This window comes from Vanessa tameamea, chromosome 2 (assembly GCF_037043105.1).
Source record: "Vanessa tameamea isolate UH-Manoa-2023 chromosome 2, ilVanTame1 primary haplotype, whole genome shotgun sequence".
NCBI classification, from domain to species: Eukaryota; Metazoa; Arthropoda; class Insecta; order Lepidoptera; family Nymphalidae; genus Vanessa; species Vanessa tameamea.
In genome coordinates, this window is record NC_087310.1 from 14,776,234 (window position 1) to 14,800,100 (window position 23,867).

The 23,867-nt window shown below is 35.9% G+C and overlaps 2 protein-coding genes across 2 annotated transcripts in view; both read right to left on the bottom strand.

Moving 5' to 3' along the window:
* Dscam3 (Down syndrome cell adhesion molecule 3) overlaps window positions 1–2,573 on the bottom strand; it is a 200,392-nt gene extending 197,819 nt beyond the window's left edge. The window contains exon 1 of the mRNA XM_064216635.1: window positions 2,457–2,573. The gene's annotated coding sequence lies outside the window, so the exon portion shown is untranslated. The remainder of the gene's footprint in view (window positions 1–2,456) is intronic.
* A 9,515-nt stretch (window positions 2,574–12,088) lies between these two features.
* Window positions 12,089–23,867, bottom strand: part of LOC113394119 (cell adhesion molecule Dscam2-like) — a 42,040-nt gene continuing 30,261 nt past the window's right edge. The window contains exons 12-30 of the mRNA XM_064216641.1: window positions 23,560–23,679; window positions 23,101–23,277; window positions 22,570–22,714; window positions 22,121–22,269; window positions 21,542–21,743; window positions 21,092–21,246; window positions 20,756–20,826; window positions 20,456–20,678; window positions 20,077–20,204; window positions 19,597–19,759; window positions 19,148–19,274; window positions 18,183–18,349; window positions 17,869–18,048; window positions 17,395–17,568; window positions 15,687–15,825; window positions 14,082–14,230; window positions 13,566–13,757; window positions 12,560–12,691; window positions 12,089–12,210 (exon numbers count right to left, since the gene is read on the bottom strand). Of these exons, the coding sequence (XP_064072711.1) occupies window positions 12,089–12,210; window positions 12,560–12,691; window positions 13,566–13,757; window positions 14,082–14,230; window positions 15,687–15,825; window positions 17,395–17,568; window positions 17,869–18,048; window positions 18,183–18,349; window positions 19,148–19,274; window positions 19,597–19,759; window positions 20,077–20,204; window positions 20,456–20,678; window positions 20,756–20,826; window positions 21,092–21,246; window positions 21,542–21,743; window positions 22,121–22,269; window positions 22,570–22,714; window positions 23,101–23,277; window positions 23,560–23,679 (2,915 nt within the window). The remainder of the gene's footprint in view (window positions 12,211–12,559; window positions 12,692–13,565; window positions 13,758–14,081; window positions 14,231–15,686; window positions 15,826–17,394; window positions 17,569–17,868; window positions 18,049–18,182; window positions 18,350–19,147; window positions 19,275–19,596; window positions 19,760–20,076; window positions 20,205–20,455; window positions 20,679–20,755; window positions 20,827–21,091; window positions 21,247–21,541; window positions 21,744–22,120; window positions 22,270–22,569; window positions 22,715–23,100; window positions 23,278–23,559; window positions 23,680–23,867) is intronic.

The window sequence follows — 23,867 nt, forward strand, 5'->3', positions numbered from 1 at the left end:
AGTCGGATGCATTCTAACCACTGAGGTACCGTTTCTCATAATGTAATAGACAAGCTTGGTGGCTCTTATAACTAACGAAATAAAAACTTTGCTTACAAAGCAACGCAAGAACTTTATTCAATTTGTCAATCCCAAAAAGGAAACAAACATCTCACATGTGTTTTATTTACAAATACGGATTTTTCTTTTTAGTATTATTATATTCTACTTTGATGGATATTTTTTTAAGGCAGAGGTCCATCTAGAACGGCACAACTATACTTATTTACTGATAGTAAATGGTCACCACCGGCCGGACACATTGGCGCTGCATGAAATTTTAAACATTACTTACATAACCAATGCGTTACCAACATTGAGGTTTTTTTTGTCCCTCGTACCTGTAGTTACACTGGCTCACCTATTGCTGCTTGGCAGTGGAATATATAATGAGTGGGTGATATCAACCCAGATGGGCTAATATAAAGTCCCATCACCAAGTAAATACCTTTGTTCGTTGTCCTTATTAATGTTGGATAGACTATAAATTTTGTAAATTAATATTTACTTCCTAATTTAGTCGCCTCACTGAGACGCTGAATTAAGTTTCGTCGCCTTGGAATTAACCTATTTTCATGTCACTTTTATATTTGCTATAAGAGTTATTTATATATATTTTTTTTTTTTTTGTACAATGTTATTTTTTCTTATACGTTTATTTTAAAATTTCAATTAGTTTTTTTTTATTCTTTACTTTTGTTTTTATAATTTATTATATTTAATAAGCACAGTAGTATTTTTTGTCTCTTTCTTTTTTTTTTTGTCTTACATCATGAGTTAGCCTGTAAGAGTGATGTACATGGTAATATTTTTAAGACTTGATGTATATAAAGAATTAGATACTTTGTATATCATGTTGGCTTCTCAAATAAATAAAAAAAAAAAAAAAACCGAGCCAACTACGTCGGACCTCTATTCCGTCACTCATTAACCCAGGACCAACGGTTTGACGTGCTTTACGAGGCATGGGCGTGTACACATATCCAAGTTCTACTCTGGGCCGCTACTGATAATGTTTCGACAGGAAAACACAACAACTTTTTACCAGTCTGACATGGGACTTGATCCCAGGACCTCTAGATCTTCGGTCTTACATGTGGCCAATGAACCAACGAGGCAGCTGAGTAGTAATATATATAAATATGTGCATGTGAAATTACGCCAAAAATTTTGAAAAACAGGTGTCCGTATATATCATAATATATGGTCAGTTCAAACTGTGAAATTTACATCAAATGCCCTTATGAATATGGCAAAGAGGTATTTTACTGGCAGAAGATTATCCTACCGAAACCCAATGTAACCGTTGCAAAAATTTAACGACGAAAAATTCGATGTCAAGAGTCGATGAAATGAAAATGAAAACAAATTGACTGGAGTGAGTTTCGACATTTAATATTGTGCTCCACATATGGGAGCTGGAAGATACACACACACATGCACATATCCTTAACTGACATTTGGGAATATTATTTGCTAAAATGGAAGTTAAACAAATCACAGACTATTAAGACTTTGTTAAATTTATATGTTATTAATGGGTACAAAATCTTGCCTTAAACAATGTATTTTCAATTAATCCGATCTATTATTCTTTTATATTAAAACAAAGGAATATTCATACATACTCTATTTCTTATAGAACCTCTATTGATAATATTAAAAAAATAATTTTTAGCTAAAATCTTGTCACTGCTTACAACGAGATTTTATAAAAATACAAAATATTCAAACCAATATAAGTAATGTGGAATTTTCAAGTTAAACATAAACTAAATAAATATGTATATCTTTTATACATATTGATTCTGTAATTCACAGGAATTTAAAATGTTCTAATATATAGTAACTAAAGTATAACTTTAAAAATGTATAAGCTGGATCTGTGTTGTACGAGAACAAGGGTTCATGTACTTTGGAGCTTGACATGCTCTCGGAAGAGAGGGAGAAATAACAAGGGACTCGCATTAAGTACTATGGTCAGGGGTTGGAAGTGGCGAGACCTTATTATAAATTATTCCAACCATTCAAGAACAATGGTTCCGAAAAGGTAAAAATATATCTAAGCGGACTTATAAAATGTTTCAAATCCCCGCATAATTAACAGCATTAAACAACACGATAATGTAAATAACGCGATATTTTAAAAAAAATGCTCAAGTAAAGTTTCAGAACTTTTTATGAATATCTTTAGCAGAAAATATGATCGACAGACTAATCACAAAGCTTAGTAAAGTCTTAAAACTATTAACGAACTCTATTTGTTTTGGTCAGATCAGTAGCACGAATAATCAGCTGACAGTTAGCGACGTAACCTCTTACCCTCTGTGTTTCAGAATCCTTCGCCGGCTTATTAATCAACTGAACACTTCGAGAGACTTTAACCTGCAATTCACGGGTTAACAATTATTACGTACCTAGTTTTTCCACTGTTTCTTTCACACTAACGCTAATTCTTATTTGAATGAGAGGGATGAATGAGGGTGCGCGCCACGGGACGTCCGGCGGCAGTCGCGTCGCGAGGCTGACTGAAATCTGTGCGGTTCTCAAGCAGGTCAGGTCACCGGTAGGGGCTCGTTCAGAGTCTGAATAAATTGTATAAATGTTTTAACATCGGCCTTTCAGCGGCAATTTAGAGGGACCGAATTTGTTGACGTTTGAAATTTTATTGTAAACAATTTATCGTGTTAACGCGGGTCGACCTAACTACGAACATCGTTTTTAATGTAATAATTATAAATGGGTTATAAAACGTATACGTTAAGCAATATGTAGTCGTAATCGTAGTCGTCGCAGTCGTATTTTTTTTTATTTGCTTATAAATTGAATTTTTTTTTAATACCAAATTTGTTTATGATTTTGTATTTTGGTTTCTCCTATAAATACATAAATAGACTTAGTAAATATATCCCTTGAAACCATGTTATGTAATAGTTATTAGGTTTGATATCTTTTTAATCATTGTCAAATATATTTTAACATAAATGAAAAAAATTATACATTATATACACCAAGACAATTGTACAATTATTCTATATTTATATTGCTATTCGTACCCAAAACAATGTCTTTCGGTGCCTCACCTTTGCCTGTTATCCTACCAATAAATTTAATCCTCAAACAAAACCCAAACAAACTTCATCAAACACCTCAATATGAAGAAGGCTTTACTCAGCATCCCACCACCACACGGAAAACCGCTGTAAGCACAAACACCCACACACCGAGAGTTCACAACCTTCCTAAGAATTTGATACTGTTTTTATGTGTGGGTATGGAAATACCTGACGTCGAATTGTACATCTGTGTGAGTTTTCCTGAAAATGGCCGACCAAACCTCAACGCATGCGTACAAATCGCAAAGTAACTTATTCCATTCTTAAATTAAGCGTTGAGCCATTTTGATTCCTATTAATAAGACGTTAAGGCGATTATATTGTTGGGCGATTTTGAAATATAATTTTGCTAAGAAGTACGGCGGGCTTTTGAAGTTGGAAGTTGGTAAGGACACTTGCGGCGAGCGTGGAGGGAATCAAAATAACGTATGCTTACATTTAAATGATGTTGCTTTAATATGCCAAGATAAAAGAAATGTCTGGCTTACAGACTGCTTTGATTACTTTCAGGCTATTTATAGTATACTATGGTACTTTAAAGATGAACCTTAATGTACTTTATAACTATTAAAACAGGTACATTTTATATTCGTTCGCATAATGTGGTATACGCTCCGAATAGCATCCATTTGTGCTAACTTTAGAGGGTGAAATATTGGACTGCATTTAATGTCACCCTCAGGGACACTTTTAACTTGACTCCGAAGTGTAAAATATTGGTTGTCATTTGAAAACTGCGTTCAAGAAATAAAGACTATCACTTTGGTATATTTTTGAAATTGCATAGAATATATTTTAAGTTATTTAAAGATTTCGGTAGTGATAACTATTATGCCATTAGTGAACTACAAATATGTCTGAATAAAATAAATAATAATAATAATAAAAGGATAAAAATTGAATTATTCCTGTCTGGACACTTAAATGAAAACCAAATATTGAATAGAAATATCTAAAATAACTGTTTAGTTGCTTTTGGTGTCGGAATTCTTATCAAAACAGATTTACATGCCCTCGTGTTGGGTTTTATAATGGCATTTGTAGGTATGCGGTCAAATAGACTACCCGATGGTAAGACATAGACAATGGGGCCCCGTGTCGACCAATTCTTACATAACCAACGCTCCATCAACCTTAGGAACTGAGATGTAATGTCCCTTGTGCCCGTGTTAACACCGACACCGATGTAACTGACGTCTATAATAAAATATACACTAATATTATAAATACGAAAGTAACTCCTTCTAAACATAGGCTAGTTTTTGTAATTTACTTCTCAAATCAAAGCCCAGTCTTAAGAAAGTACTACTTACTATGTTTTATTTAGGAACATAAAAAAAAATACGAAAAAAACGTTGACATTGGCACTGACCATAAATAGTTTTGTAGTTTATATAAAACATTTGAAATAACCCGAATCGGATTTACTTATAATCAATAAGACTTGCCTGTTGAAAGATCGACATTGTAATACAAAATAAAGAAAGTGGGACATAACATCTTAGTTCCCAAGGTTGGTGGCGCATGGGTGATGTAAGGAATGGTTAATATTTCTTACAGCGCCTTTGTCTATGGGCGGTGTTGACCACCTACCATCAGGTGGCCCATATGCGAGTCCGCCAACCAATGCCATAAAAAACCATACATCTAAGGTCCACGTATTCGACACTACATTATATAATTTTATCGTGAAAATAAAGAAAAGAAAAAAAACAATTTCAATAGGTAAACAGTATTAGTTAAGTAAAATGCTTTTCATGCTTCATAAATTAATTTTCCACAAAAACTTACTAAAAAAACTCGCCTTAAATAAAAACATACGAGAATATTTTCATTTAATAAAATTTCGTAAAACAAATAAGCTTCTTCATTCGAATTAGCCCGAGCACGTATCGTTACAGAGATACCGCACCTTTGGCACGGGTTTGTAAGACCTTGGCATTTGTTTTAGAGCGGCCAACTTTTGAACTAGGCGTTGAGCATAGTTGTGGCTGAGCTTGTACCCACATCGCTCGATATTAGTGTCTGTAATAAGATAAGGCGACCTACCAGTGGAAATGTTAACAATGTTTGCGTTTTTATTAAGTGTAATGTAAATTAATAGCCTTTGATTTTGTGGCAGATAAGCTCTTCTTTTTAAAAAGAAAGCATGGAACTTGTTCCAGCACGCTGTTCCAAAGCGTGTTGGTGGAATGGATGGCAGATTTTTGTACGACATTTTCTCTCAATCCTCACTATTTCGAATAGCCTCTATTCGAAACATATAAATCTGGTTATAATTATATCCTTTGTATAATTTAATATCTTGTTTCTATTTAATGGTATGTTGATAATATTACTGAAATGAAAATTTAATTTTAATTTAACTAATTCCAGTAAACAAAGGTTTTGAGTCTATATATTTTAATCATTATATTGGATGTCTTGAAGGAATAAACTTGTAACCCCTACTTTCCGATTGCATACGGTACAGAGAACGTTTTTGGGCAATGGTATAGCATATATAATAAGATACCGAGAAATATAACCAATTTACCGTTTACTAAATTTAATAAATGAATCTTATTATTCATAAAATAATACTTTTTTAGAAAAAAATGCCTGGATTTAGGCTCGGCTTCCATCATAGGTCACTAATTATTTATTATTGTAAAAAACAGCATTGTAAACCTGTTTATTTGAAAAGAGCAACAATGCGAGTTTCTTGTCGTTTCTTCTCGCTGGAGGCTGCTTTCCGAAACGGTGGTGGTATTTAAATTTTTAAATATCAACGATTCAAAAATTTCAAGATTCAAAATTCATTGTGAAGTTTACTTGAATAAAATTGAATTGATTTGACTATTTTTACGAAATCGGTAGCAAACGAGCTGCTTACTCATCTGATGGAAAGCGACTACCACCAAACATGGATATCTGCAATATAGGTTCGTGGTTGCGTTGCCCACCTAAACCAGCTTGTTTGAAACTATCAACGACCCAGGGTAACATTTAATTGGCAGACATTAATTTTCATCGCTCCTTTCAGGAGAACGCTTGGCGCTATTACCACGTTATTGCAGTCTGTGGATATAAATTTAGCAGACATATATTTGACTAATTTCGAACATTCGAAGCTTAACATAAACTGATTTAATACAAATTACGTGACAATTTTGATTCTTGTCCAGACTTGTTTTATTTGAAAACATCCATGATTCCAATCGAATGTGACAGTTGCAAATATTGATATTATTTAAAGTGATATTAACAGATAACTTCTAAAATTCCTTAAGATTGACTTTGTAACAAGTCAGAGTAGATGAGTAGATACTGCTTTCTTCTGTACAACACACACACACACTAACACACATAATAGAATTACAAAAGCATCTATTCACATAGAAAACTTTTTTACAACGAGGTAGTCTCAAAGCTACTTTGCTATGAAAGAATCAGGTAGATGATGTAATAAATATACGAATACAATAAAATCTTAATAGTAGGTATTTCTTAATAACATTTCAGGGGTTACCGCATATAGACGATGTTTTGTACCTTACGTCTATTAACGTTACACTGGCTCACTCACACTTCCAGCCGAAACAAAAGGATATTATAAAGTATTGCTGTTTGACGTCACGTGACGTAAGATAATATAGGATGAGCGGGTAGGTGCCACCCACCTACCCGGAAGGTTTGCAAGAAGCCTTATCACAAAGTAAAATTGACAAAATATCTCTTAAATTCTATTGACCTCATTTAATTATTTTACGTCGTAATCGATAAAATCTAAGCGATCTACTCGTAATCAAAGGACCCGAGGGGTTTATTGCGTTGACCTCGTTGCATAACGCCGTCACTCGATGTCCAACGACTCGCACTTCGCTTCACTACGACTCGTGAGTTATAGTACTTCCGATAATCGTTACCATTGGTTCTCATTGAGAACACACTCCTCGAATCATACTATGCTTATTTTTTATAAAATAATATTGATTGAATTGAAACTTTAGAAATAGATGAGAGTTAAATTGCAATTACAACCCAACTTCTTTGTTAAACTGCGACGTAATTAATATTATAATATAATGTTAATATAATATTCTAACCAGCCAACACACACAACACATAGAGGACAAATGCACGAGTGCTTGCAAAAACAGGTGAACTCTCTGTTCCCTCAGTCTCCTAATCCGATGCGGCATTACTTGTTTTCTGAGACTCGGAAGTACACACATCCAACATCCAAACTCTGGGCTGTTATATTTAGCCACTAGTCCAAAGTGTTATTAATGAACTGTCTGAAAAGAGTAAATAATCAGTGTTTTGCCATTTTTTCTTGGTAAAATCGACAATTCCATAAGATACCACCACTTTAAACACAGTCTCGCAAAAAAAAATGCACAATTAAAAACAATTTCTTTCACAATAAAATCAAATGTGAATTTCTTCAAGGGTATGCGTAGTAGGGGCTAATTTTCAATTCAAAATATGAATTGGTCATTTCATTTTATTCTTACAAGTATTTACGAGGGTCACAAACTGAGCACCGAGTTAAACCGTGTTTACAGGAGACTATTTCAATCGATCTACTGCTAAATTGAAAGCGATTTGAACCAGTCTTTAAATCAAATTGAAACTATAAAAATTGATTTCATAAATGCTTAACAACTATTGAGTTTTTAGATTTTCATTCGTTACCATCAATCCACATTGGAACATTATTCGGAAAGTTTCAAAAGGAAATCCATGAAATCTCTACGATTTTTCCCGCCTTACCGATTTATTTTAATCGAGAAAGCAAACAATTTTTGCGAGGTTTTCTTATAGAAGCAAGCTCCTTGCCTAAAGATGCATGAATTGACTTAACAATGAGAGAATAAGGTTTTATTTACTTCTTGTGTTTCGGCAATGCTTGTCACTATTCCAATGAAAATAATCAACGTTATTGTGAATTTATATAATATTGTTCTAATTACTTCCAAGCTTTTTGATTATAAGTAGATATACTCTTTTTTGAAGAATTTTGAGAATTTTTTTATACCAGACTAGAGTCGATGACTATGAAAATATAATAATCATAAATTATCATGTTTTATGTTTGTGTTTGTAAATAAATGTATATTTATGATGTCAGATATTTTTGAAATCCCATATGCAGATAGAATTACAATTAAATTTTCTTGCCGTGAAAATAAGCAAGAAAAACAAATTGTTTTAAAGTGGCGATGTTAGGGAAGAGTTTTGTTTACAATTTTATTCAATATACATATAACTCAAATACAAAAAAGACATACATTTCCTACTATTTCAAGTACTCACACTGGCTCGTTCGAAGTTCGATATTTGATGTGTGATTCCAAAATTGAATACTTAAAAAAATTAAAACTCGCAGCATTGGTGATGATACTCATCAATTAACGTCGAATTGGAAAAATAAAGGAGCTCGTAAATTACCGTACGAACCTACTTAAAGACATTAAGCTACTTAAAACACTGAACAATGGGAATTCTGAATTGGATTAACTTGTGTGAAAATTGGATCCTCAGTGATTATGGAAAAAGTTTGTCATTATGGTTGAACTTAAATGAATGCTGCGAACTCTTATTATATGACAAAATTAAAAAGCAAGGTAAACAAAAGGTGGCCTGCGTTACGATTGACGTGTTTTATAATTTATAGGTTCTTCACAGTATATTTTTCATATATTCATATGTAAAATGAATTTATTATTAATGTTATATTTGTTAATGATAAGCATTATTTAATATCTACGTTTTCTCAAATGTCAACTGCTTTCGCTAGAACTTCATGACTACATACGTCATTTAATTTTTATTGAGATTTATTTAAAACTTTGCCAGAATAAAATAACAAGATCCACTCCTCTACGATTTCTACAGCAGTAAACATCCTTTACAATAACCAATAGCAAAGAAAATTATCGCAATATTCTTCAATAGTATATGTATTTCCCTACTAGTTACAGACATGTTATTTATAAACGTATTAAGTATGTGTTAGGCATCGCGTAGCTTAGCTTTCTGCGTAGTGTAATAAGCCTAAGTCATCAGTGTCGTCTGGCTGTCGTAATTGAATCAAGTGGAGACCGTGGTCGTCCAATTAGTCCTGTGCAGAGCAGGGCACACGCGCGTCTCTTGTTATGACGTCAGAATATTGTGAACGACTGCGAACGATTTTAATGGATACGGAACGAAGAACGTTTTTATATTCACTACCTTTCTCTTTTAACAGGTGTACTCAAGTCTCTTTTATTTTGTTTAATTCACCCAAAGCTTGAATTTGATCGACTCCGCCTGTCTCAATCGGTAACATTTTGTTTCGCAAATGGATGTTCTTCTATGTATCTCTTCATCTGCATATTTAATATTAGGTGTTTTTCAAATAAAAGGATATTTTTAATGAAATTATAGAATATCAAATTGCATTGTAGTGTATGTATCTTCGGTTTCCGATACACTGATATCCATGGAATATTTTCATCGTCGAAAAGTCATCATTTTTGTAGTTAGAAATAAAGAAAAATCAAAGAATATCTACATAAAATATATAACTAAAGAAGGAAACGACTGGTTGTTCTTATAAACCTTGTCAAGGTACTTTAAAATGTTATTTTTACACTTGAACTTTAAGTGAAGTATAGTTTGGCGTCATCAATCAGTAGTAATTCAAAATTTATAAAATTTGTCAAAAAAAAATTATCATAATTATGTATATATGATGCGTCCCCAAAGTGCTCTCAATATAATATAATCCACACGATCTGTTTGCAAAGGATGAAGATAACATGAGCAGCTTGCTGTCAAGGATGCATAAATATTAGCAGTCGACAAAATAAAAAAAAAACCTCAAATGAAAATTAATAAAACGGGCTACAAGACCGATACACTAAAATAACCTTTCTAAATATTTTCAAAGTTTCTTAAAGATAATTTGATTATAGGGATGTTAACTGTCAAGATGGACATTGGGTAAAATTCTAAGGATTAAAAAAATATCAAATAAAACTTCGAAGTATAATTGGTATTGTAATAATTATCATTCCAAAGTTTGTTATTTACAGAAACTTAGACATTCACATAGGCAGTGACGATCTTTACATAACATTTAATATGGCAGCGTTATATATATAAAATGTAAGAAATGATGTTTTATAAATTGGCAGTTTAGATTATGTGTCAAAAGTTACTCACAAAACACAGCTAACGTCAAAATCAGACTTGGTTTTCTGTCATTTATTATTTGAACGCTTTATAAATTGTACTACGTTCTGTATCTTGTATTTGTACGTTGAATAATTTCAAGTCTAATTTTGACCGAAATACAATATGGCGTATTAAAATCCACAAAGTTTATATTTTGTATCATAGATGGCGTAACTTAGCAGCAAATTATATATAAACTAAATCAGCATTATTTATTCATTAATATTGTTATTTAAAGCTTTTACAAAAGAAATAGTAGATATCGGTTTCGTTCTAGCGTTATTTGTTATTATTTAAATTAGCATCGTTTTGCCACTTTCAAAGGAATATCTAATATATTTTTTTACGAAATAAAATATTCAATAACAAATATAATAACTTCTTAATATTTATAAAAACAATAATATTTTGTTTACGAATTGTACCGTTTCTAAGCCGAATATCTTTGTCCTTTTTCGTTATAGTTATTTATTATTTATCTAACGATAATATGATTAAAATTTAAATTTCGAATGATTTAAAAAATATTGTCTATCAATATTTTTGTGCTAACTTACGCCGAAATGTTCCCTACCTATTCAAACTAACTTACTGACTAACCAGCGTCGTATAGTCGTAACAAAGTTATCTATATCAAAAAAATACATTATAATTCTTTTCGTCAATAATTTCGAATTCATTTTTTTCAGATCTGAAAATAGTTACCTAATAATATCCAAATAGGCCGCAATTAATTCGAGTCAAATACAAAACGCCTAGAAATATTCACAATTGTTCATAAAGAACGATTATTCTAGAATCTAATTTTATTATTACCTAGTCAACAATTTTTTTAGTAATAATAGTATTCTTGTATTTGCTTCCAGCAGTCTTTATTGTCTACGTATTTATACGTGGATAGTAAAATCTCTCCGTTCCTGTTCTTGCCGTTGTTGATATCTGAAATAAAGAACAAATGAGTGAAAAGTGACATCTCATGAAGATTAGAATGACTTCGAACTTGGTTCAACGGTCTAAATAGAAGTGAGCTCGTTACGACATCTGTTGGAGTAAAACCTTAAGCAATTTTAAAGGGGTTTGATCGTAGTGCATGAAAAATTCAATAGATGGCATTAGCTGTAGTTAATGTAAGCTGTAATATATTTTTTAGTATTGTTAAGATTACGATAGTAATATCTTTTTAGTATGAAAAGTACTGATTGATCGTATATCAGCGCTGGATCTGTACATTAAGTACAGATGATGTATAATTGAAATTTGGAAATCTTACTTTCGTAATTGTAAAGTCAGTGGTACTAATAAATGTTTTTGAATATTGGATCTTAAGGTTTTGTTTATGTCATATAGATTGGATTGCCTGATGATAAGTGGTCACCACCGACTATAGAAATTGTTGCTGTAAGAAATGTAAATCATTTTCCATGTCACGAATGCGCGATCAACATTGGGAATTAAGATGCTATGTCCCTTGACTCACTCACACCCGCACTAGGTGCGTCTGATTGATGGCTTGACTGATTGACGAAAACATTATGAGTGGTACCTACCCAGATGGGCTTACGTAGAGAAGGTACGTTCTGCCTTTCAAACTTCAACGACACTCAATTAACCCCTTAAAAGTGTCTTAGAAATTAAGACACGATACATATTATGTAAATGAAGTCACATAGTTCTAGTATCATAAGTATTATAAACGTAAAGTAAGTATCACGTAGGTTCGTTTACCGTTACCTGGTGGTGTTGGGCGTGTGGTGTCGGCGCGGGCGCCGCCGCGCCTTGTCGCGGGGGCCCGAGCCGCCGCACGACTCTGCGCTGGAGTCCGTCACAGCGCGGAACACCTCTTCCGCTGCTGATTACAGACAATTATATAATAATTATCACAAAAAAATCATATGAAAATTTAAAAACCAAAATATATTAAGACTTATGAAATCTTTCAACGGTAGCACATCAGGTCAATATTAGATTATACTAATACTAATCATTAGGTTTATTCACGATATTTTATATAATGCATTTTTTTATAGAAGTATTCAATTAGTAGAAAAGCATTTATTTTCGGTATAATTTACATTTTGTTTAATGACGATTTAAATGTGCTTGTAAAACCCGATTTGAATAATATATCGTTTTAATATAATTACTTATCTTCAAAAGTATCTGTATACAGTTGTACATGGAATTAGATAGAACCCCACCTTTCGCAGGAGCCAACGGCATCCTGTATGAAACGCTGGAGTTACACTCCGCGCACGGCGACCCGCTGGAGTCTGAGTCTGACTCAGTTCGCCGCACCATCAGAGTCATCGCTCGTGAAAGGGTGTACTCATCTGCAAACATTTTATCATAATAATCTTATTATGAATGGCTTATTACGAAAACATTTAAATTGACTGACGATAACCACCAACATAATAAAAAAAATACTTACTCATTTTTCTTGAATAAAAATAATATTACGATCTAACAAGTGAGCTAACCAAAAATATCTATGTGGTTAAATTTGATGCGGTGGAAGTAGGAGCGTCAGGTATACCAACAAAATCTTTCTAAAACCTTCTATAAGTCCTATTCCAATCAAGAATACAGCTCACAGGTTCTGACAAAATTTGGTTAAACAGGGAGGACAACACGAGCTGTGAAGATGACCGTTGATGTGCATAATAACATACATAATCAGCCTGTAAATTTCCCACTGCTGGGCTAAGGCCTCCTCTCCCGTTGAGGAGAAGGTATGGAGCATATTCCACCACGCTGCTCCAATGCGGGTTGGTGGAATACACATGTGGCAGAATTTCGTTGAAATTACACACATGCAGGTTTCCTCACGATGTTTTCCTTCACCGCCGAGTACGAGATGAATTATAAACACAAATTAAGCACATGAAAATTCAGTGGTGCCTGCCTGGGTTTGAACCCGAAATCATCGGTTAAGATGCACGCGTTCTAACCACTGGGCCATCTCGGCTGGCTTGATGTGCATTGCAATGAAATCCCTTGAACCTATACTCAGGTCGCAATTCCTGGAATCTGCTCAGAGATACTTCCTCTATCACACGACGAATACCAAAAGGTCAGCTTTGTTTAAAACCAAACTAAAATCTGAGTTACGTCTTTCATTCGACGTGGAGAGAACACCTTCGTGAACGATTAATATTGTGCTTATAATAAGACAATAGTGCTATACAAGCTTAAGTTTTTTACGTGTATATTCGAGAGCATAGCTACCAGTGTGTGCGGGCGAGCGGTGCGAGTGCGCGCGCGGCGGCGCGGCGGCGAGCGGCGCGGGCTCGGCGCGCCCGAACGTGCGCAGCGTGCCGCCGCCCGCCTCGCCGCTCACTCCGCTGGCGCCGCCCGCCATGCTGAACGTCGCGTATGGACTGATCTCGTACATTTCTGCGTAGTTAAATAACAGGGTCGATGTCAAATCTAAAGTTCTGTGTAAACAACATTTTAAAACATTAATCGAACTGGAAAAACGTCTTAAAAAGCTTTTGATGTATATTATATTTAAAACTACAATTATGAACTATTAACACCTAATTCGTAATGCTGGTTGCATCACAACGCAAGTTAAACTCTCCTCAACACTAAAGGAGAATCTGGGCTTACTTACTAGTTCTAAAGTCAAGCTCGATGATGGTGTATTGCATATTTCTAAAACTAAGTTTGTTCTTGTTAAAATTACAATTATGCAAACATGAGAGATCAGAATATTACCTTGCTGTTCCTTCTTATTGGGATGTTTGATAGGCGACGATGTGTACACTTGCTGACAATTCCTTCTATTATCACGTTTTTCTATGGACTTGTCTTCTTCTGAAACTCCACTTTGTTCGTAGCCTTTCCTGAAGCACGAAGCTGCTGCACTGTAGATAAATAAGATATTTTATTAAAATTACATTTCTTGTTCTGATAAACATAGTCTAAGATTTTTATACGTTTTAATGTATTTCAAATACAACATAAATTATATATTGACGTAATTAGTTTAACATTTCTTACAAAATATAAGGAAATTAATTTGATAAAGCACCTGTACTTCCATATATAAAAATTATGATAAAAAAGAATCTTATGTTGAGCGAGTGTACATCTTAGAAAAAAAAAATTAAGCTTATCAACCCTTGTCAAAATAAAAGACCTCAAATATTTGTCTGGCGTTTTTTTTAACCCATAGCTTAGCTAATTGGGAACCGATCATGATGACACTTATTTGTTATCGCAATTAACAAACTTTTTGTATAAGGACATACATACATTTTATAAGTTAAAAACTTATGGATTAATCATTTTTCTGTGTATATCTGTACTATTGGTATAAATATGAAGGTAACTTAGTTTGTCTGTCTTTCACGGCCAAACCACCGAAACATTACATAGTATAAAACAAAGTCGCTTACCGCTGCCTGTCCCTATGTATGCTTAGATCTTTAAAATTACACAGCAGATTTTGATGCGGTTGTTTTTAAAAGATGGATTGATTCAAGAGGAAGGTATAATACATGCACAATATAGTAGAGACACACTGATAATTTTAGAGGTTTCTAAAGTGATGTCGTAAATTAACACATTTTTTGCGCTTACATTGCAAATGCTGGCTCAACCGTACGAAATAGATCAAAATAATGTACTACAGTATTGTACACCTTAAAAAGGTGTTCAAAAAAGTATGTACGATGGTCTACGTCTATCTCTTAGGGATAACTTACAATAACTATTTTGTATCCTATACTTTTGATGAGAAATAATGGCTTATTTTCGAAGCAATTTTAAGCAATACAACATTAATCCTTATCCAATGAAGTACCTTAAATACATCGTGCATTTAATATAGATCAATATGGTCCCTTTAATTATGTAATTTAAATTAATATTTTCGAAGATATTACAGATTTAAAACGCAGAGACATAGCGGTTTGTATTGTCTAATGCCTGAAAAACTGTGAACGTTGTAAGACATTCTGTAGTATATCTAGTTGTAGCATTGAACCCGTGCGAAGCCGGGGTGGTTCGCTAGTTTGACATTATTCGGTATGAACTCCAAGGAAGAACATACATACATAACATAGTATACTTTCTTTTGGAATAATAAACCTTTTCAAACCTTAACATAGCATACTTTTTTATACCTAGCACCCAACCTGTAAAATGCGGCGAAGCCGCGGTTGACCACTATTTACTTAATATCACCGATTGCGTAATGATTTCAATGATTCTATTCTTGATGAATACACTTTTCTAAAATAAAAACACCCAAACAGTATTGCTAACCATGTTAAAATAATATAGAAGTAGAATTAACTGATGCAAAAGGTATCTAACCTTCTTCTATACGCCAGAATAGCCAATAACAGCAGCGCTACGAGCAGACCGGCCGCAGCCGCCAGCAGAGTGAAGCCGCCGCCCGCCGCCGCGCCCTCCTCGCCGCCCGACGGGAACTGCGCGGGCGCCGCGATACGCTCTGTGAACACAACATTAATATCGAACGTATGATTACTTCCTGTCGTAATTGTATAATTATTACTGTTAAGTAATTTGTCTTGTTTAGTTACTATTTATTCTAAAAAAGCCTACTCTAACATCCTTCTGTCGTACTACTAATCAAAGACAATGGATGGTAAGTGGTCACCACCACCCATAGACATTGACGCTATAAGAAATAATAACCATTCCTTACATTACACCAATGCGCCACCAACCTTGGAAGCCAAGATGTTATGTCCCTTGTGCCTATTACACTGACTCACTCACCCTTTCAACCGGAACACTTGTTGTTCTAAGTATTGCTTTTTGGCGGTAGAATATCTGATGAGTGGATGGTACCTACTCAGACGGGCTTGCATAAAGCCCTGCCACCAGTAATATCATATAAATTATATCAATGTTCTCACCGCCATCTTCAGTTAAAGTAGAGAAGTAGTAAGTCGCAGTGGTAGAGCCCGCTGTGCTAAGGGCGACTACTTTCAGGTGATACCAAGTGGCTGAATGTAGACCACACAGCGCAGTTGGTAGTATGTCCAATCCAACAGTTTCCGATCTCCAAACTGTTTCCTCAAAGCCTCGGATGGAGACAACGAAATGTATCAAGGGGCAACTGTTACTGTCCCACGTCAGAAAGTTAAGTCGAACACAGCTACTGTTGCTCGTGATCATATGTTTTTCATTTGCTGGCTTAGAAGCTGTAACAATATACTTTTTTAGATAAATAAAATAATACAGGAAAATCGCACATAGCGAATTATTAAATAGATTTGTTAGATAATACTTCAAATTATTTGGTTTCATACTCATCCCTACCTTTATTAAAAATGCGAAAGTAACTCTGACTGCTATCTCAACATGCTTGAATCGCTGAACCGATTTAGATGAAATTTGGCGTGGAAATAGCTTGTCCCGGGAAAGGACCTAGGTTAGTTTTCATCGCGGAAATCATTCCTTCAGGGTGTGAAAAGAAGGGTGGAGTTTCATGTGAGGAGTCTACCATTTCCTCCTTACATTACATTTACATTTTCCAAATTAAATTTTCGTAAGGGTAAAGCCGCGGTTTCACCTAGTGTCTCATAATTTAATTTCGACTAATTGTCATTATTTATGATTGAAATACGTTGGACATTATTTTTAGTCAAAATTACGCTATCGAAGTTGATTTCATATTCATTAAAGTATGTTTGTAATAAAAAAATGTGAATTATACTGATTTTATGTCATACCGCCACCGCTCGTAGAAGCTGATAGGATTTCGCTCGTTGCGGACGGTCCTGCGGCATTATGAGCGGTGATTCGTAGTCGATAGGTCGCACCGCACGCCAGCTGTCTCAGCGCGTAAGTGCGTGCCGTCCCCACCATCCAAATCGACTGCCATGCACCATCGCCACGTGCATATTCAAGAGTGAAACCTGAAAATATTTTATGGAGCAACTGTATACGGAAAGTTTTTGAGAAATTATTGATTAAAAATAATAACGAATTACAATTAAGGAATTGCGTCACTCTTGATAGGTACCATGTTAGATGTGATGTGACCACTTACTGTGAGAGTCAGCGGCGTCCCACGCGAGCAGCAGCGCGGCGGGCGCGGCGCCGCTGAGGCGCAGGCGCGGGCGCGCGGGCGGCGACGACGCGCGCAGCTCCCACACGCCGCGCTCCTCGCCCCACGGGTTACGGACCACGCACGTGTAGTTGTCTGACATTACTGCCTCTAGTTCTGTTAGCAAACAAAAATAAATATAATAAATAAGTTGTGTACGTATCTAATTATTCATTGCAAATCGAGCCTTTTCTGCTAAAAGAGCTAAGGTGCCTTTCCTGCAAAACGAGGTAAGTTTCGGGCTTCAGATCCGGCCAAACACAGAAAGTTAGACTACATATGCTTAGGTACTTAATTTGTTATTATAATTCATGTGCTCACGGTAAAGGAAAACATCGCGAAGAATTGGGGATGTATGGGATGACATTCCGCCAGCAGTGGGATATTACGTTTTTACTATATTGAAATTTAACTTACTTGGGATAACAAGCCGATGTCCTTCTATTCGAATTCTCGGATCAGTAGCCGGTGACGGCGGTCTGCGGCGACTCCAGACACGCAGCGGGGTAGGAGTTCCCGCACCTCCGCACGTTAATACAACACGTGAACCTTCCGCTACAGTTATTCTGCGTGGGAAAGACCAAATTTTCCCTCCAGCTGAAAATAAAATAATAATGTTATTTACTCACAAGTCTATAAGTGATATTTAAACTCAATTTTTCAAATTATCAAATTTCTATTATAAATATAATAAAGTAATCTTAATGAGATTAGTATTTAGGAGATATCACCTCTTGAGCTTGGTTTCTTAGCGACGATAGCACTCATCTCCCCCTCGCCGGCAGTCGTGGCGGCGGTGACCCAAAATTCGTAGAGCTGGTGTTCCTGCAGCCCACGCACTTCCAGCATTTGCTCTTCATCGGTATGCGGTACCATCACGTGGGAGTGCTGGCCTGTCCTGTCCGACAGTTTCAGTTGAATGTTTTTTTAATTTAAAAGCTTAGGACTTGGATAAGGATGTAGACGTGATAACCATATGATTTATGGGTAAATAAATTTTACTTATACAGAGCAGTTTTTATTAAGCCTTGTAATTGATAGACTTTACTTTGTGGTAGGGCTTTGTGCAAACCCGTCTGTTTAGGTACTACCCACTCATCAGATATTCGACCGCCAAACAACAGTACTCAGCATTGTTATGTTGCGGTTTGAAGGGTAAGTGAGCCAATGTAACTACAGGCACAAGGTGTCCCTTGTTATGTCTAACATCTTAGTTCCCAAGGTTGGTGGCACATTGGCGATGTAAGAAGTAAATGTAATGGTTAATATTTCTTACAGCGCCATTGTCTATGGGCAGTGGTGGCCACTTACCACCAGGTGGCCCACATGCTCGTCCACCAGCCTACGCCATAAAAAAAGACGATAGTGCTTTATTAAATATCGCCTGGGTAGACACCAAACACTCATTAGATATTCTACCGCCAAACAGCAATACTTGATATTGTTGTGTTCCGGTTTGAAGGGTGAGAAGTCAGTATATCAACGGACATAAAATTGCCCTCAAGTTTCGTGGCGTAATGTAAGGAATGGTTAATACAAGTATGTCCTAAAGCACCAATATTCATGGTTCGTTTGTTCATCCGCATGCCAGAGTTATAAAACAAAAAATAGTTACTTTAACATTTAAATATTAAAAATCGTGAATCCATCAATCCTGAGACAAAAACCTTGTCATGACTACACTATTCGTACAAACCTTTGGGGCCTGTTATACACCGTGTAGTGTCTAATCTTTCCATTCTTCTGTGCAGGTGCGAGCCAGCTTACTATCACAGATTCCTCAGAATTAGGTACTGCTTTTATGTCAGCTGGTGGTCCAGGGACTGAAATTGAAAATTATATTTATATAAATTATATTATACAGCAGCAACAAATTTAGTGTACGTATTAATTTTTATTATAATTATATATGATGGTGATGTTGTCCTGACTGATTTTGGTCACAGTAGCCAATCTCAAGGGAGACCAGCCAATTACGCAAATTATGGTGCACACACACACATACACACTTGTGCGCAAACTACAGGTGCACTTTCTAGTCCCTCACTCATATAATGAGCGGAAAGAGTTCAGGCATAGGACCAATGTACGTCCATAATAATATATTGAGTACTATCAAGTACCTAAACAATATCAACTACTGACCATCATCGAGCGTGGCGCAGTGCGTGGCGGCGGGCGGGCCGAGGCCGGCGGCCGTGCGCGCGGCCACCTGCAGCGAATAGTTCCCCGCCCGCAGCCCCCCCACTTGCGCTTCTCCGCCGCCAGCGCGACGCCTTTCCCATATTGCATCAATTAATCCAACCTCCTGTTCAAACCGAATAAGACATTTCATGACATTTAAAATAAATAAAACGATAATAAGTTAAGCCCAAACGAACGAGAAATGGGAAATAAATTGTATATTTTAAACGCTCTGACATAAAAATTGTTCCCTCTGACAGAATTTTGGCCATCAATTTAACACTAACTATTTGCGGTCAGCACAAGTCACAAGCGCACACTCTATACTCTGAGCTATTTCGATACCACGAGGAGCTAAAACACTGTTCAAGCTGTAGTAACTGGACACACAAAAATCCAATAGATTTTATTGAATTTCAGTTATTCGTATGTGATTATTACCTGATACATAATTTCATATCCTAAAAGTAGGCCACCTCGTGAAACGGCTGGTGGCGGCTCCCACCACACGCGAAAGGATTGTGCGGACAGCGGCTCGCAGCGGATATGTTGCGGTGGAGCGTCAGGAACTAAATTATGTCACATATAATTAATTATATATCTATTGTATTGTTAGACAAATATGAAATAATCGTATTCATAGAATTAAATGTGATGCAATCGTATTGTGACTTTCGTTTAGCAAGACTGGAGAGGATTACCGCTAGAAATATAAACTACTTCTACAGTATAAATGCACCACAATGCAATGCAAAATATTGCTATGTGGTAACAGTATAACGTACAGAAACAGAAGACTATCTTCTACTAATAATATTACCGTCCTCAAGTGTAGTAGCTGCCAGTGGGGCACATGACGGCCCCGCGCCCACTGCGTTAAACGCGCGCACGCGCACCTCATAACGCGCGTGCGCGCGCAAAGACGCGAGCCGAGCGTGCGTCGCGGCCCAGCCTGGCACCGTCAGCGCTAGTGATGCGTTGTCTCCCCGCCACCATATCGCGTAACCGAGCAATTCACCGTTCCAGGATTCTTGAGATGGAGGCTAAAATATTTATTGTAATGTTTATTATGAGCGGATCCTTAAAGTTAAACTGTAATTGCTATAAAAACTGTTACCACCTGCCACTTGACTAATAGTTCTCCTGGTGCATCTGCTTGAATTTCAACGTTGCGTGGAGGCTCTGAAGGTGCTGTAAGTAATATTTTAGAGAGGTTAATTTATTAAATTTACAAAATTATTTTGTAAAGTTATGGTTTAGTAATAAACGTTCTATGGATGCTGAATTGTTACTTATTTTTCTCAACAGCAATCCAATCAAAAGACAAAATATTCTGTAAATCTACGACCAAAACATAATTATATTTTTGTTATTGTTTATGGATGATATGCGACCATTGAAACGTATACATAACTTTTATCTATTACTGTCTAATGGTTTTCTCAATTAAGGATACCTTCTTCTAAAGTCTGCACGATGACGGATTCGGAATATTCACTGTCTCCGATATCGTTAACAGCGGCAAGCCGTAACGCGTAAGCGGTTGCTGGCCTAAGCCCATCCACTCGATATTCCAAGATCACTTCCGATTCTGGTTCCACGGCTTCTTGTCTGCGACATAAATACAAATAATAATACTTTAAAAATTTGATATCGAAATCTTTTAAATGTTTATATAGATATCCAGATTCTAAAACTTTTGTTAAATTCGGATTCTATCGATAGATAAAATATGGATTTTAATCTGATCCCTTTAAAATCAGTTATTTATTTATTTTTTAAATTCAAGAAAACCTTAGCTTAGCAAATGACTACTAAAAGAAAGTCACAGATTAAACGCATGCCTATAATACCATACAAGGAAGAGATTATATGGTTAAAATTAAAATATACGAATATTGAATACCTTTGTATGAGCAAATCTGGTGAGAGGTCCCTGGTGGGTGCGTCCGTCCAATCAGCAGCTCGTCTCGCGTCGCCCACAACGCGATATTGCAGACGATAGGCTCGTAGCCGCGCATTACCATCGTACCCACGTCTCCATGCGAGGCGAGCTGCTCGTCCTTCACGGCGTACTACGATCAGACCTCGAGGTGCCTCGGGAAACTCTGTATTTGCCATATATATTTCATTAATAAATCAATAATAGTCCATAAATGGCACACTGCTTCGCAATCGTCTTCCGGTATAAAGAGAAAGTTTAAGACCTGGTTCGCTCAGAACAGACTTATGAAAATACAAGTACTAGAATTTCATTCGCAATAATGTAATAACTTCATTTCTTTCAAAATTCTCGTGCTATTCCCTATTCAATTACATCATCATAAAATTCTAATTAATAAAAACAAATATATAGGTAAAGGTATATTATATAAAATATGAAGTAGCTGATAAAAATACCTTGCGATAAGTTCGTGTCTGTACTTGTATAGTAAGTAACATAAATATAGCTTTAGGAACACTTGGACGTCTATTTTCTTATTACCTTGCACAGCTAAGTAAATAAGCAGCTCATCACGACCAAAAGCGTTCTCAGCCCGACAGCGATACACGCCGGAGTCACGGCGTTGCGCATGCGCAATTGTAAGTGTAGAGCTCGCTCCGCTCTCTGACCTTTTCTCTGATACCGATACCCTGTAAAATTAATATTTTGATGATGATATAATTATCTTCGTCGTTAATATAATTTACATTGACTTATAAAAAAGCACTTGTGTTATGGCAAATCAGCAGTAACGACGGTACCACAAACACCCAGACCCAAGACAACATAGAAAATTAATGAACTTTTTCTACATCGACTCGGCCGGGAATCGGACCCGGGACCTCGGAGTGGAGTACCCATGAAAACCGGTGTACAAACTACTCGACCACGGAGGTCGTCAAGAGCATTAGCGGTATTATTTTCACGATTATAATATCGGCTTTAGTTACCTGTATGTGGAAAGATCTAGTCGTTGCATGTTATGCGTCCAGTGTAGTTGTATGGGCGGGTCGCCGCGCGCCGCGCACGACAATGAAGCACTCGAAGTGCGACGTACGGACATGTTTCGTGATGAGAACTCAAAGTGAGCGGGCTCTGAAAACGTAAATAGTTACTTTAGCTGTTTGTGAAGTAATAATACATTAATCCAAGGCATCATCTTCTCTCAAGGAGGTTTGGAATTTATTCCACCGGTCATTCAGTGATTGTTGGCGAATACATATGATCTCACCCAAAACACGCAGGCTTTCTAACGATATTTTCCCTTTCTGCTTAATACGAGATGAATTACAAACACAAAATAAGCCCTAAAAATTAATTAATGCTTGTTTCAATTAAAAACTCGAAATTCGTAAATACCGATGTTGAATCGTCTAATTAGTATAATATTGGTGATTTTTCGTAAATAAATTATTTTTATTTGTTACATTATTCCTTAAATGCTAAAAGGTTAAATAAATAAATTAAAGTTAAAGACAAACCATTAATGGAAACAGTGATAATTTTCGACAGTCCTCTACCGACGTTGTTGTCAGAGCGACACATGTAACGACCCTCGTGCGCGTGCACCGCCGCCGCGGCGCTCAGTGAACCGTTACTTAGAACTGATAACGGCAACTCTATTCGAGTTAGGGGACGAAAATCGCCTGAATTTGGACCTGTAAAATATTAGAAATGCCTTCACACTACATTTTTTTCTAACAAACCAGACAAGAATTTGCTGTTGTTTGTTTTGAATACAATTATATCTTATTACCTGCCGATTTGATGCTTCTAAGAAACAATTTATGTTATCACTCACATTACACATCACATATTTATTGAAAGAACATAACTGCATTCTTCCAATAAATATTAAATCAAGATGTCTTCAACATAAGGACAACCGCAAACAAGGTACATCTTGAACAGGAAAATGAGAACAACTCTTAAATACATACCTTGTGCTTTTAACCAAGTAATTCGCGGTTCTGGATATCCTTTCGTAGAGCAATGTGTAAGTATTTGTGTCCCAAGAAGTACTGAAACATCCTGTGGCTCAAACACCCACGACGGAGCAACTGTAATGTGGAAGTAATTGTTTTATTATAAGGTTACACTTTTGTTAAACTACATACAATGAATAGAATTGTGAGCATTGAGTATACAATAGAATATGGTAATTCAACAAATTCAAAACTAACAATGCCTGTTTAATAGATCAGGATAACTGCAAACGATTATGCCTTATACAATTTTGAGGTAAGAT